At 50.1% G+C, this 16,078-nt stretch overlaps 1 protein-coding gene across 3 annotated transcripts in view; it reads right to left on the reverse strand.

Moving 5' to 3' along the window:
• Nucleotides 1-9,501: 9,501 nt before the first annotated feature.
• CFAP45 (cilia and flagella associated protein 45) overlaps nt 9,502-16,078 on the reverse strand; it is a 28,902-nt gene continuing 22,325 nt past the window's right edge. For 2 of the 3 annotated variants that reach the window (XM_025394762.1, XM_025394771.1), the window contains 4 exons: nt 14,851-14,964; nt 14,057-14,250; nt 10,078-10,302; nt 9,502-9,698 (listed from right to left, as the gene is read on the reverse strand). In XM_025394762.1, the coding sequence (XP_025250547.1) occupies nt 9,620-9,698; nt 10,078-10,302; nt 14,057-14,250; nt 14,851-14,964 (612 nt within the window). In that variant the 3' untranslated portion in view covers nt 9,502-9,619. Of the gene's footprint in view, nt 9,699-10,077; nt 10,303-14,056; nt 14,291-14,850; nt 14,965-16,078 lie in introns of all 3 variants that reach the window. The other variant, XR_003120873.1, reaches the window with a different exon arrangement.

The raw sequence follows: 16,078 nt of genomic DNA on the forward strand, positions 1-16,078 counted from the left end.
GCCACATCCTCAAGGTGACAACAGTCACCTCATTTACAGCTTCCAAGGGCTCCCCTCACCACTCATTTGCTGCCTCCTTCCCTGGGGGAAGTGGGGAAGAGGAAGGAGAAGCCAGGCTTGGGAGGAAGAGTGGCCAGGCTCTGAAGAGTTAATCCTGATCCCAGGGCATAAGGTTCCCCAGGAATGTCCAGCCCACCTTCCCCTGAGGCTTCAGGCCTTTCCAATGGAGTCAGGCCTCCTGAGCTGAAAGAGGAGAGAAGGGGTATGTGCAGGAACAGAGTCTCCTCCTAGCTGTCCCCTCTGGAAATGTCCTCCGCACCCATACCTGACTCAAGGCCATCCCCAAGTGTAGGGGACCCCTGGGAGCAGGGGTGCTATGGGGGATTCAGGGTGTGTGGTAGGAGTAAGGTGACTGATGAGCTAGTGAGGGAGTGTTGGAGAGAACAGTGCCAAGAGGACCGGGGAAGGGGGTGCCAGTGTAGGCGTGTGCACCCCTCAGCAATGTATCTGTGGGAGGGAGGCAGGATGTCCGTGCCAGGGTGTCTCTGTGAGCATGGCTAAGCCCCTCTGAGTGAACTTCTTGAGGGATCGCTTGGTGTCTTGGCTTCTCTGCCCAGAAAGAGTGGCCAGGTCTTGAGGGTTAATGCAATCCTAGTATTAACTGGGTCCTTGAGACCAAGGACCCTCACAACCTGGACTGGTCATCGGGCTGACTAAACCAGCACAGTTCTGGGTAGGTTGGCGCTGGGGTGGGGAGGGTCCTGGTAGGCATGGGGAGCAAGGGGAGGGCCGCCCTTGTTGGCTTGTCTGAGGGGGACTGAATGGGCCTGTGCCTCACTGGACTCCATGGTAGGAGTCAGGACATGAGTGATCCCATTCAATAGCTTGACTCCCTCAAAGAAGTCAGGGACTGCCCCCATCCCTACCATGGGGCACAGAAAGGGCAGAGGAGGAAGAGTGTTGGGGAGAGTTATGGGGCTCAGGGATGCTGCCAGGGCCCACCCCTCTGAGGAAAAATAAGACAGAACATTAAGGAAACACAAGGAGTCCACGCGTCTCTGCATTCCAAGCCCTTGCACCTGAACTCCCAACAATAACAGGGCACTCTGAGACCTACCAGATGTACGCAATGAATATCTTCATTTCCTTATTTATTTTTAGGTTTATGGGATTGTCCTCCTCCCTTTGAAGAGCAGGGATCATTATCCCCATTTTACAGATAGGGAAACAGAGGCCTGAGAAACATGGGGATTCAGCCAATGCGGCTGGTGCCTACGCTGGGATACCCAGGTACCCAGGGTGTCAGTCCAGAGTGTCCAAAAAATGGTCTTGGTGATCCTGTGGATTACTAGACCCACTCACGAACAAGAACCATGGAAGGTCAGGGTGAGTGGGAGGGAAAACAGGTGAGACCACGAACAGAGAGATTGAGGAGAAAGCAGTAAGGTTGTGGTTCCACTAAACTACAGTGCAGGCTTGGGATTTAATTGGGTTCTGGATGTGGGCTAATGTTAGTATTGGGGTTAAGTTTGGGGTTAGTTGAATTATGAATGAGGTTGAGGTCAGATTTGAGGTTGGGATTAGAGTTAAGGTTGGGATTAAGGTTAGAAATACAGCTAGAATTGAGGCTCGGGTTTATGGCTGGGGTTGTGTTACGATAAGGAATAGAGTTTTAGTTTCATTTAGAGCTCTGCCTGGGAATACAGTTAGGGCTACATCAAAGGCTGGGTTTAGATTTGTTTAGGATTGGGGTTATAATTGGGTTAGAACTGAGTTTGAGATTCATGTTGAAATAGGCTGTGGTTAGGATTGGAACATGGTTTAAAGACACGTAAGCAGCGGGAGTTGGTAGGGATCAAAGATGAGGTTTTATTTCTAATATAGAAAAACTTCAGCCTCCATCTGCTAAATCCAGGTTTGGCTAGAATTTTCAACCCTTAGTGCAGGGAGACTACTAGTAGCACATGTTGATTAGGGTCCCAAGACTTGGAGGAGGAAGCCAAACGTACACAAGCCCATCTAAGGGGTATGAGGCAACTAAATCCCATACAGAATGGACGCCCTGAAGTCCTGCTCCACTACTAAAGCTCACCACCTGGCCAAGCTTCAGGAAAAGCATTTGGGGAGGAGACGTGGGAAACTATTGACAATGAGTGGGGCTCTGACGCCAAACCGAACTAGAAGATGGGGTCCATCAGAGGGAGTCTTACTGAGTGGGGAGGAAGGGTGGTCTGGATTTGGAGTCCTCAGGAGATGGGACTTGGGAGAAACTGAGGGTCTACATGCTCCTAGAACAGCCACTTTACGGGGCACCACATGGGGATCTTTCAAAGCCTGAAAGGGCAGAGTGCCATTGTTGTTCCCCCTTGACTCTCTGAGGCTTAATTGCTACCTCCTTGCAATTTGAGTCCTGTAAAAGAAGCTGTCAGCCTTCTAGCCCTATACCCTGAGCCCCGCAGGGTTTTCGGGGAGGGCAGTGGTGGGGAGGCTGTGGATGGGGTGAAGGCACTGGGATGTCAGCATAGTTTCCAAAGCATATGTCGCAGCCCCACAGTCCCCTCCCTCTGTGAGAACACCAGCTCGCAGTCCGTGTTTCTCTCTGGGCCGTATCCTCAGCAGTGGAAGAGGGCCCCACTCCTAGGAAGATCCCTATCCCAACTCCTCCCTCTCATTTTTCCCCAGCCAGTCTCCACCCCAAACCTCTCATTTGCCCACCCACTTCCTTTTCAAGTTTTATAAAGGTCTGGTTGAGGAAACTACTGGGGTTCCCCCTGTGACCCCAGAGAGAGAGAAGAAAGAGATTGGGAGAGATAGTGATGAGTTAAGGGGCAAAGACAGAGACTGGGACAGAGACAGACAGAAAGACACATGGTCTAAATGGCCCCTCCGGAGACTCAGAGGGAGACAGAGGAGGCAGAGGGCCCAGGCCACGAGCTGGGAACCAACACAAATTTCCGAAAGGGCCCCTTGCTTTTTCCTGAGAAATCCATGACTCTCCAGGGAAGAATGGCCCTGGTTTGACTGGTATTTGCTTCTATTCTAAGACAATAACAGAAAATCTAAGATGGGCCTAGAAAGGAGTAAACAGGGAGATACAGGAGGTAGGAAGAGGCTGGACAAAGTCTCAGAGAAGGCCACAGACTGCTTCCAGTATGAAGTGCAGCCCAGCCCCAGAACCTTTCAGGGAAGGACAGGCAGAGGGCTTGGGCTGCCTACTCTTCCTCCAAAGCCTATTCTTCCTCCAAAGTCCCTTTCACAGCAACTCCACCCCAGCCCTCTAAGCCCTGCCCTTCCCTGCCTGGACTTGCCCACCCCAACCCCTCTCACTAGCCGCCAGACTCCCTGGGCTCAGGCTCAATCAAGCTCCCCACAACCCCTGCCTTGGCTGGCACTGCAATTTGACTCTTTCTAAATGCCTCCCTACACAGTCAGCAAGCTCCTCAGCCCCCTGTCTCAAGTCCCCATGTAGCGCAGGGCTCACCCTGCAGCACCCAGGGAGGAGTTGTCCTGCAGAGGAAACCTCTGAGGTAAGACTCTGGGAGCAGAAGCTGTGAGTGACAATGGATAGGCAAAGAGTCACAGAGAAGCCAAGGAGCCTTGCAGCTGCTGTCTGTCCACCCAGCTTTCAGTGACGATTTGGAGGTGGAGGTCTGCCAGGTGAGGCCATGGTTGCATGAGAAGGGCAGGGGGCTCAGAGGTTGCATGGGTGGTGATGGGACAATATCGAGTTCTGGTTACAGAGAGGGATGAGATCGACATGTGGGGTTAAGTTTGAGGGTGTGGGTTGGGTTCGAGACTAAGGCTCAGATCAAAGCTGGCAGGGAAGAGCTGTGAACACAGGTGACACAGGGACGCCCCAAGCCCCTGCTTAGGTTTCCCAAACCTCAATGGTTCTGACTGGTACACTTCAAAAGAAGTAGGATTCTAGGAGGAGCCTGGATATGCCCACATCTCTCCCATCAAGCAATGTCCTGAAGCTGACAGACTCAGAAGAGCAAGCAGCACACACACAGTCCTCATCAATTAAAGGAGTGGCCAGAGCTGTCACTACATCAACAAAGCACAAGAGCAAAGGGAGGCAATTGAATGCCACCAACTGAACTGTTAGCAAGAGAATGAGTGGAGGCAAGAAGAAATCGCTTGTAAAGGGTATGTGATTTCCTGATGACAGATCTGAGGAGGAATGAAGAGACTTTGCAGATAAAGGTATCTACACCTCACCAAGATCAACCACATCCTGCAGAACCTTCATTCATTCAGCAAACAGCTGGGCTTTATGCTAGGCCCTGGGGAAATGGCAATTAAGGAGACTCAGTCTCTATCCTTACAGAGCATCCCATCTGATAGGGAAATAGCTCCTGGCCTGCAATGTGGTAAGCTGCAGTAATACGTGCAAGGACCCTGACCTAGTGGCAATGATGTTTGAGCCGAGATCTGAAGGATAACTAACAACAGCGTGCCAGAGAAAGGAGTAGGGGGTGGAGAGAAGTGGCCAGGGGAATATTTCTGGGCTTGGTAAGTAAGCCAGGTCCCTGCTAGACATGGCCTGAGAAGAGCAAAGCCAGGAGTGATAGCTGATGATTATTTTTTAACTGAGGAAGGAAGATCCTTGAGAACAGAACCCCTTGGGACCTTCTACCCAGAACACCAGAGCACCTCACAGGGATCAGAGCCAGGCCCTCAGGTGGATTAAGCAACTAAAATTGATTGTCCTGAACCATGAGTCTGTCTGTTTATGGGGAAAGAAACTTTGTGATGAATTAATCCACAGGTCCAATGGGACTTTGACCTTTTAATTTGTAGAAATAAAACTTGCCTTTGATTTTGCCATCTGGATTCCTCAAATACATATCCACAGAGGGGAACTGTGGTACCCCTTGACCTGCAGGGTGGCCCCAGGCCTGCCGTGCTCCACTGGCAGTTGCCCAGGAAGGTGTGTGGGAGTTGGCAGGCGTCAGTACGAAGCTGCAGCTGGTGTGTGTCTTGTTCAGAGCCTTTCTCACAAAGCTCGTCCTGACCAATCCTTGCTCTGCCCTCTGTGTTTGTTTCCTGTTGCCTAGACACTAGGATAGAAGGAGTCAAAGGGAAGTGGTGCCACAGGGGTGGGGCTCAGAGGCAACAGAGCTCTGCTAGGGCTGCAGGGACAGCGGAAGTATTACCTGGCAGGAGAGCAGCAGGCCCAGCCCAAGGGATAAACTTGAAGATTCCCCATTCTCCCAGTTTCCTCCTCTCCCTGAAATGCTCAGGAGAGTCCTGTGTTTCTAGAATGACAGGCATTTCCCCTCAGAGTCAGGATGCATAGCAGCCAGGGTAGGAGATAGCTGAAGAAATATCATGTAAAAGGAGTCTGGCCCTGCCTTGTGTGGTCCCAAAGAGCAGAGCTCGGTCCACGCGTTGGATACACAGGAAGACACATTGACTCAATATTAAGAACCTTCTGGGCATCAGGGCTTATCTGAGATGGTTTGGGTTGCCTTTTGAGGTAGTGAGTGCCCTGTCTCTCAGGATGTACAAGCTCAGATTGTCCAACCACTTGACTAGAGTTTGCAAAGGATATTCAAGCATCAGAGGGTCTTTGGGGTCCCTTTCTGCTTTGAGATTCTAAGATTTGGTGCCCATCTCCACTACACAGGGACAGTCTTTTCCAGGGACCATGCAGGAAAGCTCATTGGCTCTGGACAGTTTCTTCCAGGCCCCGCCCTTCTGCTCCCCACTTCCATTCACCCCCTTCTGACTCTTCTTTCTGGGAGTCTCCTGAGAAAACCCTCTAAAATCTCAACCCTACTCTTGTCCAGCCTCAAAGTTATCAAAAAGTATTGAGATGATGACTACCCCTTTCCTAAGAGGACATGGGTGAGAATTCAAAAAGAAACATGGAGCTTGCACCTCAAGGAGAATTTCCCAACTGGGAGGGGACAGGTTTGGGGGACAGGACCGAGGGAAGGTCTGAGCTATTTAAGCCAGACAAATCAAGAATAACTCTACGGTGTCAGAAATGAGGACCTTCCAGGTAACCTTGGCATGATTTCCCCTGACATATCTCAGAGTCTGGTAGGGGAGGCAGGTTGCCGTAGGCAGCAGCCCAGGAGGGGAAGAGACCTATGGTCTGCAGTGAGCCATCTGCCTCTTCCACAGTTCTCCACCAGGCTCCCACTCTTTGCAGGAGCAGCAGTTAGGAGGAGAGAGAGTGAGAAACAGAGTGAGGAGCTCACTGTCCCCGAGTCTCCACAGCCTACAAATCCAGACTTCTTGTCTGAGGCTGCAGCGTCTCCTTCCACCATCACCTAAACCACGGTCACTCTTCCTCACCCTGAAAGCCCTGTCTGTCTTTGAACTCTCTCAGCCCCTTTCATCTGAGCCTAATCCAAATGCTTTTACTGAGACCAAGTCATGTCCAGCTGTGACTTGAGTCTTTCAGGGGTAGTAAAGGACATCCCAGCACCCCACTGAGGAAGGGACAGCATGGCTTAGCTACCAGGGCAGCTGCTGAGTCACATCCAGCTAGAGCCGCTTCTGCAGCAGATACGAAAGTACTGAGATTGCCTCCAACCCACAACAGGATGTGGTGTGGGCAACAGGCACATGTGGGCGGGTGGGACATAGAGCCCAGCCAGGAGCCAGGAGGCACATGCCTGGGAGGCAGCTGCCTGCAAATCTGACTCAGTGCCCCAGCAGGGAGCCCAACCCCTGGATTCTCTAGAGTGGACTAGTTCAGTCTGACATCATAAGGGCTGGAAGACCCCCAAGGCAGAAGACAGGGGGCTGGGAAGTCCACGGGAAGTTAATATGTACCTTTATACATAAAATAATGTAAAAAGTAGATGTGAAAAGATCAGATGCCCATATAACAATGTCAATAATAGTGTTGGCAATTAAGAAAAAAGGCTTTATGTTAACAAAGACGATGCAGCAAACTGCATTTCCTACTTATCTCTTACAGCCTCTCACACAGCCCTGTGTTGGTTCAGTGGCTTAGGGAGTACACAGAGCTCACCATCTACCCCTTTGAGCATGAAAAGGAGAAAACTGAAACCTCCTCAGCAGAAAGCACCCCACTGAAGGTCCAACCTCTAGTAGCAAGACTGAACCTAGGAACCCACTAGAGTCCTCAAAAGAATGCCCATTTTCTCTTTGTCTCCAGGCCCTAGCCTCACTCTGCAGGCTAAGCTCACACAGTGTCCTGCTGGGTCTGCCACTACTATCATGCAGCCTAACCCCACCAGCCCCCACTTGACGCCAGGAAATTTCTCTGTAATTATCCCCACTGCCATTCCTGAATGAGATTGGTAGAGGGTTTATAAAAGATTGCCCAGATGTAGTTGACTGGCCTCAGATCCCAACTGCCTGCCCAGCTCTCAAGAGCGTCAGGCATCTTAGAACTAGTTTCTTACTGGTTCAGACTAGCTCTGGAGCCCATGAAAGCCTGGGTGTGACTTCTTAGGAATCCCAAGAGAAGAAACTGAACCTCTCTTCCATTTCATGGGCCAATTCCAAGATGGAGAACTCCTGATGAGAGTGGAAGGGTCAACCCTGGGGCAAAGCCCTGAGATTCTCTCCCAAACCATCTTCGCTTGCTCAGAAGCGGTTATATTCTCTCTTCTCCAAAGCCAGCCTTTATTTACATAACCTATAACTGCCCCTGTGTCCAGGCCCAGTCAAGACAGTCTCCCTCACTTTTAGTAAGGCTTTGGGATCTTCCAGGACCCAAAGACCTATATTTTCACCAGCAGCAGCTCTGGTCAAATGCTGGCCTTACTTTCAACCTGTGGTGTTGGCCCATTTTTGTCTAAGTGGGCTCAGAAGTTAGCAGTGGGTGTGGAATCCCCTTTCTCCTCAATCCTTTCTCCACAGTGGCCCATTTTTTCCAGCTCTGAGATAGATGACTTAGGTGTGAGACTAAGCAAACTCTAAGCACCCAGGATCTTTCTGGCTTTCCTGGGAAAGAATATCTCCTGAACTAGGCAAAACCTTGTTCCCTGGTCCCTGCAGCATCAGCTAAGCAACGGGTGATGCTCAGAACCTTTGCCAGTGTGCCAACTGCAGACAAGTCCCGGAATCCTCAGTGGCATTGCCATGTCTTCTCTCCCATCCGAGGCTGGGTACCACATCTTCCCAAGACCCCTAGGGAGGAAGGCCTCAGCTTCTCTAGGAAGGAGGGTTGCAGTTAGGGGTGCCAAGCAGGGACGGTGAGAAAACCTCTTTCCCAAACAGTTGGTGGGGCGGGGCAACAATCTTTCCTGGTGGGAAAGGTGGAGAGGGCGCCTGGGGAAGCTGTGGCTGTCCAGAGGAAAAGGAAGCACAGGAAACAGCTTACCGACTCTCCCTGGGCCCCATGAAAAGAGGACTCTTGCCTGAGGCCCTCGTAACCTGGAGTTGTAAACACCAGGACGCACCCAGCAGCTTCCTTGACCCCTCTGGTGCAGGGCCCATCAAGGAAGGCAAGACTGGGCTCTGGATTTGAGAGATGAAACCATCCCCAGGGGTAGAGAGGTACCTCATCATCACAGCAGCTGGAGGAAAGCCCTTTCCCCTAGGCATACAAAAACAGGGACGTGACTCCATCCCTAGAAGCTAGCAGTCCAGCCCCAAAGGAGCACCTGACAACCAGGTGAGAGGCCAAAAAGGCAGAGATGATGCCAAAGGTACAAGAAATTTGGTGGAGGCAGCTCAGGGAAGAAAACAGGAGCAGACTGACATAAATGAGAGGTTTCTGAGGGGGCAGCGAGGTCTGTTGTGCTCAGTGAGTGCCTGGAATGTACCTGGCATGTAGTAGGCACTCAGTAAGTATCTGAATAAGTGAATGAATGATGAAAGTATAGTTTGCGGCAAAGTGAGAGAAGTTAAAAACAGATGAAAATTGTTTGGGAGCCCCACATATGGGAGTGAGGTCGACTGAGGAGAGCCCAGCCACAGGAGCGGCTGAGTTCGGGTGAGGGGACTGGACTGGCAGGGTGGGGAGTGCAGGGCTCTCGGTGTGCCCTAGTAGGGGATGGGCCAGTGTCTGTGTTGCAGCATTGCCTGGAATTGAAAGGGTTCTGGTGGGAGAGAGCTGAGACGGGCACAGTGAGCCCCAGGTTCAAACATCACTCCCTCCACAGATGTGATCTGAGTCATGGGTGTGATCCTAGTAAGAGCCCTGCCTCACCCGGCCCTGGTGCCTCCTTCACCAGCTCCACCTGGCCAAGCCTTGCCCCAGCCCCTCCCTGAGATGCATCTGTAGCTGTGCCTCAATGCCCTGAAATGCTTCTGAACTGGGCGTCAGGGTGGAGCAGAGACAAGATTGTGCTGAAGGTTCACATCCCAGGGAATCACAAAAAGGCCAGGAGATACCAGGACAAAGGGACCTCCTGGCTTAGGAGAAACCATCATAGAAGCATCTTCCCATTCCCTTACCCTCAGCACCACGCCACCCACACTCGGGTCCCCTACAACCTATTTTACTCCACTTCAGTACCCTGTAGCAGCCACATTCCCACAAGAAAGCCAAGCTGTTCCTTAGAGAAGTCAAATAGATTTAATCTGTAACTATGAAATGTCTAGGTTAGCAGCAATTACAGACACCCAGAAACTGGGCAGAATCTGTCCCCCGAAGGCATCCTGAAGGCCACGAAGGCTCCCCTTAGTTCACAGAGGTAGCTGGCAGGATGTTAGCTTTGCGCTCAGCTTCAATGCAGTACTTCTCGGGAAGGCCAGTGGCTCTGCCGGGGAAATGCAGGCAGGTATAAGGAAAGGTGCTGGACCAGACAGGAGGTGGGAGGAAGCAGGCTCTGGGTGGGGTTTACAGAACCTGGAGGACTGCATCCCCCAACACTGCTCTCATAATCCACCACCGAAACATACATTCATGCCAAGGCTCTAGCATCCTGCCAAGGAGTTCCCAGAGAGCCAGCAAGACCCCATCCCAGGACTTTCTGCTGGAGCCCCCTTCTGAGGGATGAGGCCTGGGTGGGGAGAAGGGCCTCTCCCTGAGCATCTCTGCCATGGCCTTTCACCATCAAATCCCATGCTTTCCAGCCTGTGGTGCCATCTCTCTGGGGGAGGGAGGAGGATCTGGGGAAGGAGGAGATTTCAGCGCACCTCAGCTCTTCAAGCTTTTTCCTCTTGATGTCATCGATGCGCTCACGGCGTTTCTGGGCCTCCTCTTTGAGGCGCCGGCCCTCCTCAAAGGTGGCAATCCGGTTCTGCACCTGCTTCTGCTGGTTCTCTCGCACCTGGCGCCGGAGCTCGTTGGCATGCTGTAAGCGCCCTGTGGCCTTTTTCTCCTCCTCCAGCCGCTCCTTCTCAATCTGTTCTCTCTGAGCCCTGGGGGAAGGAAACAGGAATGCAATGAACTCAGCTGAGCTGACCCAGGCCAGGAAAAGTGGTGGGGGAGCCTCCTGGGTGGGCTCCTCCAGTAGACATGCCTCAGAGACCGCAGCCCTCTGTGCTCCAGCCCCATTTGGTAACTCAAAGATCAGCCCCAGAAGCTGCTGCCCATGCATCCCCCCTTCTCCCACCCAGCGAGAACTAGCTCCAGGGTCGCATGACTGGATGTCATGGGCATGCTTAGAAAGGCCCCCAGTTTGGTTTGATGCTCTGCTTTCACTGTTTTGAAATTCTTAGAAATTTTTGAACAAGGGAGTCCACACTCTCTTGCTCTGTCACCCAGGCTGGAACACAGTGGTGCTATCATAGCTCACCGCAGCCTCAACCACCTGGGCTCAAGTGATTCTCCCACTTCAGCCTCCCAAGTAGCTGGGACCACAAGAGAGTGCCACCACACCCAGCTAATTTGTTGTTTATTATTTGTAGAGATGAAGTCTCATTATGTTGCCCAAGCTACACATTCTCAATTTTCACCGGGCCCTGAAAATTATGTAGCCAGTCTTACACCCAGGGTTTCACCCACTGGGAGCTATTGTTCCTACTTCTCCCTGATAACAATGCGTAACTCCTCTCCAGCATATCCTGAGATTTCTTCTCTCTCCTTCCTTCCTTCCTTCCTTCCTTCCTTCCTTCCTTCCTTCCTGCCTGCCTGCCTGCCTGCCTTCTTTCTTGCTTCCTTCCTTCCTTTCCTGCCTCCCTCCCTCCCTCGATGCTTGGAAACGTAAAAGATGCGGTAAAGTGTCATGCTAACTCCACCCTGGTTAGTGGAAGAAGGAAGGAGCTCATCCTGATATCTCTCAGTTCTCTTCCTGATCCACCTCTCCAAATTTCCCTTAGAAACCTCTTCCACAAAAATACTTCATGGACCGTGACATCAGGGAGAAAATCACTAATGGCAACAGGAAAGGCTTAGAAAACACTCAAATGAAATGCATTCGCATCTCAGAAAAAAAATGCATTTATAGGCCTTCTTAAGCTAACATCTAATTTTGTTCTCAACATAATTTAAAAAATGAAATGTCAAATCATCTTAGGCAGGAATTTCTCACCTGCTCTCCTCCCCTAGAGTCACTGATACCCCAACAAAAGGTACCTACAACACTGCTTCATTTCCTCATTTCCCTCTAGCTTTCTTCCAAGATCCACCACACACACAGCATCCTCTCTACTCCCAGCAACTCTTACCATCATGCAAACATCTCCTAAAATTCTACAGCTTCTACAGAGACCTCCCAGTTTACCTGAAGGGAACTGTTGGCTTCCTCAGCCCTCTGTATTTAGACACCAAATCCTGACTGCCCAGACACATCTCTGATAGCAGGAAGTCTCTCTCCTCTTTGCCTTGCCATTGTTTTCCCGTATTTAGAACAGTTTTCTATTGTTTCACCCTCTTCTGAGTGAAGGGGTAAGTGTGGAAAAGGGGGACTTGTATGTGTCACTAGAGAGCCCCGGTGGTGCCAGGCAGTTGAAAATCCAAGTGAGGACGAACCTGGTTGTTCCATTGGGTTAGGGCAGTGCTCACAGAGCCTAGCTACGTTTTTGAATCACCTGGGAGCTTTTGAAACATATTCAACGCATGGGCCTCATCCCAGACCATTTAAATCACAATCCAGGAAGTGGAGCCTGGTCATCATGTTTTTCAAAAGCTCCCAGACATTTCTAAAAACCACTTGGTAGGGGAAGTCAGCTATCTCTGCTTAGTCAACAGGCTGAGAAGTATGGACATCCCTCTGTCCAGAAACAAAAGTCCACATATAGGCTGGGCGCGGTGGTTCACGCTTGTAATCCCAGCACTTTCGGAGGCCAAGGTGGGCGGATCACGAGGCCAGGAGATCGAGACCATCCTGGCTAACACGGTGAAACCCCATCTCTACTAAAAATACAAAAAATTAGCTGGGCGTGGTGGTGGGGGCCTGTCGTCCCAGCTACTCGGGAGGCTGAGGCAGGAGAATGGTGTGAACCCGGGTGGTGAAGGTTGCAGTGAGCCGAGATCGTGCCACTGCACTCCAGCCTGGGCGACAGAGCGAGACTCCATCTCAAAAAAAAAAAAAAAAAAAAAAAATCCACAAATAGGCCATACAGGAGGCCGTGCTTCTGAAGCAGAGAAAGTTGGATTTGGGCAGCGGCAGGGAAGCTTTTGAGTGAAAACATCCACCACAATGGTCACATGGCCCTGGAGACACTAGGCCTGGATACTAACCTACAACAACAGGTAAAGTTGAACTTCTCCAAAAAGGCTGGTCTAGCTTTAATAACCGGCTAGTGCATATGCTCCAGGCAAATGATGCAAAGGAAAGACAAATGGGTCGGTAGCAAAAGTAGGACTTAAATTTCTTTTCGTTAATATTTATTAGTGCCTGTTAACAGCAACACAGATGTCCAAGGGCATAGAGGCCAAGGAGGAGAGGGGAGACATCTGGAAGGCAGTCTGTAGCCCAAGAGCAGAATCTTTGGGGGCATTTAGCAAGCTACTTTCTTTACTAGGTGTCCAGTGACCATGGCACAACCCTGGGGGCAGAGAAAGTTACAGACCCAAAGGGCATCACAGCAGGGGGGACATGCTGGGGCCTGCAGTCCAATAAAAGGCCAAAAATCTGGCTCTGGTAAGGACAGAGGTTCCTGAAGACCTGCTCTGCCTTTAGCTAGCGGTCTGGGTAGCCTGGTCTGGCATGCAACTAACTACCCATTACCAAGAGGAAGGACCTAGAGTATATGAACCAAGAAAGTGATGCCATACTGTTTAATCTCTACTTATCTGAGCATAATGTCTGTAATTTTGTATCTCCTCAATTCAAATATTTTGCTTGGCTTGTTTCCTTTTGAAATATCCTGATGTTGTAGGGTCTGAACCAGAGCAAAAAGACAGTCATTCCCAGTTAGACCAGGAGAACACTCCCAGGGACCAGGTCTGGGGGTGGCAGATCTGACTGGTGGAAAATAGAGCAGAGAGGGAAACCAATGGCAGCTGTGACTGTTGACTGCTTTGGGGGAGGGAGCAGAACAGTGAGAGATGTGAACATTTAGCTTCCACTTATGTGTTGAAATTATCATTGAGCCAAAAGGGAAAACAAAAGTAAAAGGATAAAGAGCTACCAAGAAAGAAACATGGATTGATGTAGGTACGGTCCATCCAAACACAAACCTCTAATACCTTTCCTGTGGAATGGGCAAGAGCAGTGTCTTGTTAATTTCTAATGTCCTCCATGGCATCCAGCACAGAGCCCTGCATTTCTGTGCTTTATATTTGTCAAATGAATGGCAAAAGGCTCCCTTAAAGTCCTGCTCCAATGACTCACAACCCTTAGTGTCTGAAGTTCTTATCTCTATCTTTCCTAAACCACTCCTCTTGCAGTTTCATCCCTAATTTGCAGGGGGACATGAGTCAGAGGGCAGCAGAAGGGACCAGATTTTTACCTTTATTTATACTTTTACTGCTCCAGGGTAAATAATCCCAGTCATCGCCAATTCCTTAAGCAATTCCAGGTGCTATCTCCCAATTCTCTAATCACAAAATTCTTGGCTCAAGTGATTTTTAAAAGTCTCAATCGTCCATCTAGTTATAATGATCCCACCAACCCAGACAAGATGGACGAGCATCTGTTAACATGCCAGAAAGCTTCTCTCCATCCAGTATGGACCATCTCCGCTACAGTACAAGGAAAGGAATCCAAGGTTCCCAGGCCCCTCCTACCGAAGAATCCTCTCGAACTCATCTCGATCCCGTTGCACCTGAACAGCCAGAGCATGCTCCTTGAAAGCCACCTGTTCGAGCCGACTTTTCCGCAGCTCGGCCTCTGTTTCCATCTTCTTCTGCGCATTTTCCTTTTCCTTTCTGCGCCACTCTCTGTCTGCAACCTCCTGGTTGCGCTTGGCCCGCAAGGCATCCTGGGAAAGTTGGCAGGGGACCAGTGAGGGCACAATATAGCTGGAAGTACAGACCAAGTGCCTTTAAGAAGACACCTACTTACAGACTCTGACAGTCTGCTTTGAAAAGCACCATGAATTTCTCTGGCAGCTAGTTATTCTAGGAAAGGATAAATGGAATCCTGTCATCAAACTTTTGGGTTAGAAGATAACCTGAGGGGTCATCTTGTCCTTCCAACCCACTCATCCCAGTTCTTTCCCTGTACCTTAGACATCTCCAGGCAGTCTTGAAATCACTTCTAATTTTAAAAACTGGTAATGATGGAGATACCACAGCTTCCCCTGGTGACACATTTCATTGGTTGGTTAAGGTTGAAAGTTTTTCTTTATGGAGCAGTGAAAAACTTTCTCTTGAACCTTAAGCACATGCTGCACTGCCCAATCCCTGCTGACACAGGCCTTGGGAGCAGACCCACCCTTTCCTTCTCAGACTACTGAAGTCTAAGTAACTTGCATCCTTTCCTCCACATCTCCACCCTCGAGGCCATTCTACAGGCTGTCAAAGGGATGGACAGGCAAGGGAGTGGGAAAAGTAGAGGGAAGTCGAGACTAAGCAGGTACCTGTTCTGCCTGGTAATCCTGGGCCTTCTCCTGCATGGCCCTCAGGCGGGCGATCTCCTTTTCTTTCTCCCTCCGGATTCTCTCCTGCTCAGCCTCAAACTCTGCTTCTCGAGCCTGCCGGAAGGAAAGACCTTGTAGAACAATTGCCATTGCCCCAGTCTTGCAGAGTGAAACAAAACCCCTACAACAGACTTTCCAATATCCCCCCTACCACTTCCTGACTCCTTTTAAAATAGGACAAAATGAGGCCAGGCACCATGACTCATGCCTATAATCCCAGCACTTTGGGAGGCTGAGGCAGGAGGACTGCTTGAGCCCAGGAGTTCAAGACCAGCCTAGGCCACAGAGAAAAACTCTGTCTGTATTAGAAATGTAAAAATTAGCCAGGCATGGTGGCATGTGCCTATAGTCCCAGCTACTCGGGAAGCTGAGGTAGGAGGATTGCTTGAACCCAGGAAGTCGAGGATGCAGTGAATCACGCTTGTATTACTGCATTCCCCTGGGCAACAGAGCAAGACCTTGTCTCAAAATAAATAAATAAATAAATAAGGTAAAATGAATTTAGCAATGCATGAACATAAAAACAATTAGCATTTATAAAATGCTTTATTGTTTACAAAACACTGTCCTATGTGTTATCCTGGAGAGCCCTCACAACATTTCATGAGACAGATATTATAGATGAGGAAACTGATGCTCAGAAAGATCAAGGGTCTTGCCCAAGATTGCACAGGAAGTAAACTACCTAACAGGATTTGAACACAGGTACCCTGACCCTGGCTTTCACACTCCTTCCACTATGTCATAGACAATTTTCAAGTTGCAAGGCTACTGGGCCAAGAAACAACTGTGGTTCTTTGCCTGTCTTGTAAAGTACAGCAGGTGGAAGTTATCTCATTAGTGCCTGGGCAAAGAGCCAAACATGCTTTGGGCAGTCCCACAGTGGTTACCAGATACTTAAAGAATGAACCATCAAAATTAGCTCCCTTTCCACCTCTCTGAAAAAACACACATAAGCTTAAAAGCTTCCCAAGCCCAGCTTCCCAACTGCCATCCTTAAGCAATCATAAGATGAATGGTGCAGGTTGGAGGGAAATGTGACCTTAATAAAGAATCCTCCCAGCCCAGCATGGTGGCTCACACCTGTAATCCTAGCACTTTGGGAGGCTGAGGCAGGCAGATCACGAGGTAAAGAGATCAAACCAGTTGGGGCCAACATGGTGAAACT

This window comes from Theropithecus gelada, chromosome 1 (assembly GCF_003255815.1).
Source record: "Theropithecus gelada isolate Dixy chromosome 1, Tgel_1.0, whole genome shotgun sequence".
Classification (NCBI taxonomy): Eukaryota; Metazoa; Chordata; class Mammalia; order Primates; family Cercopithecidae; genus Theropithecus; species Theropithecus gelada.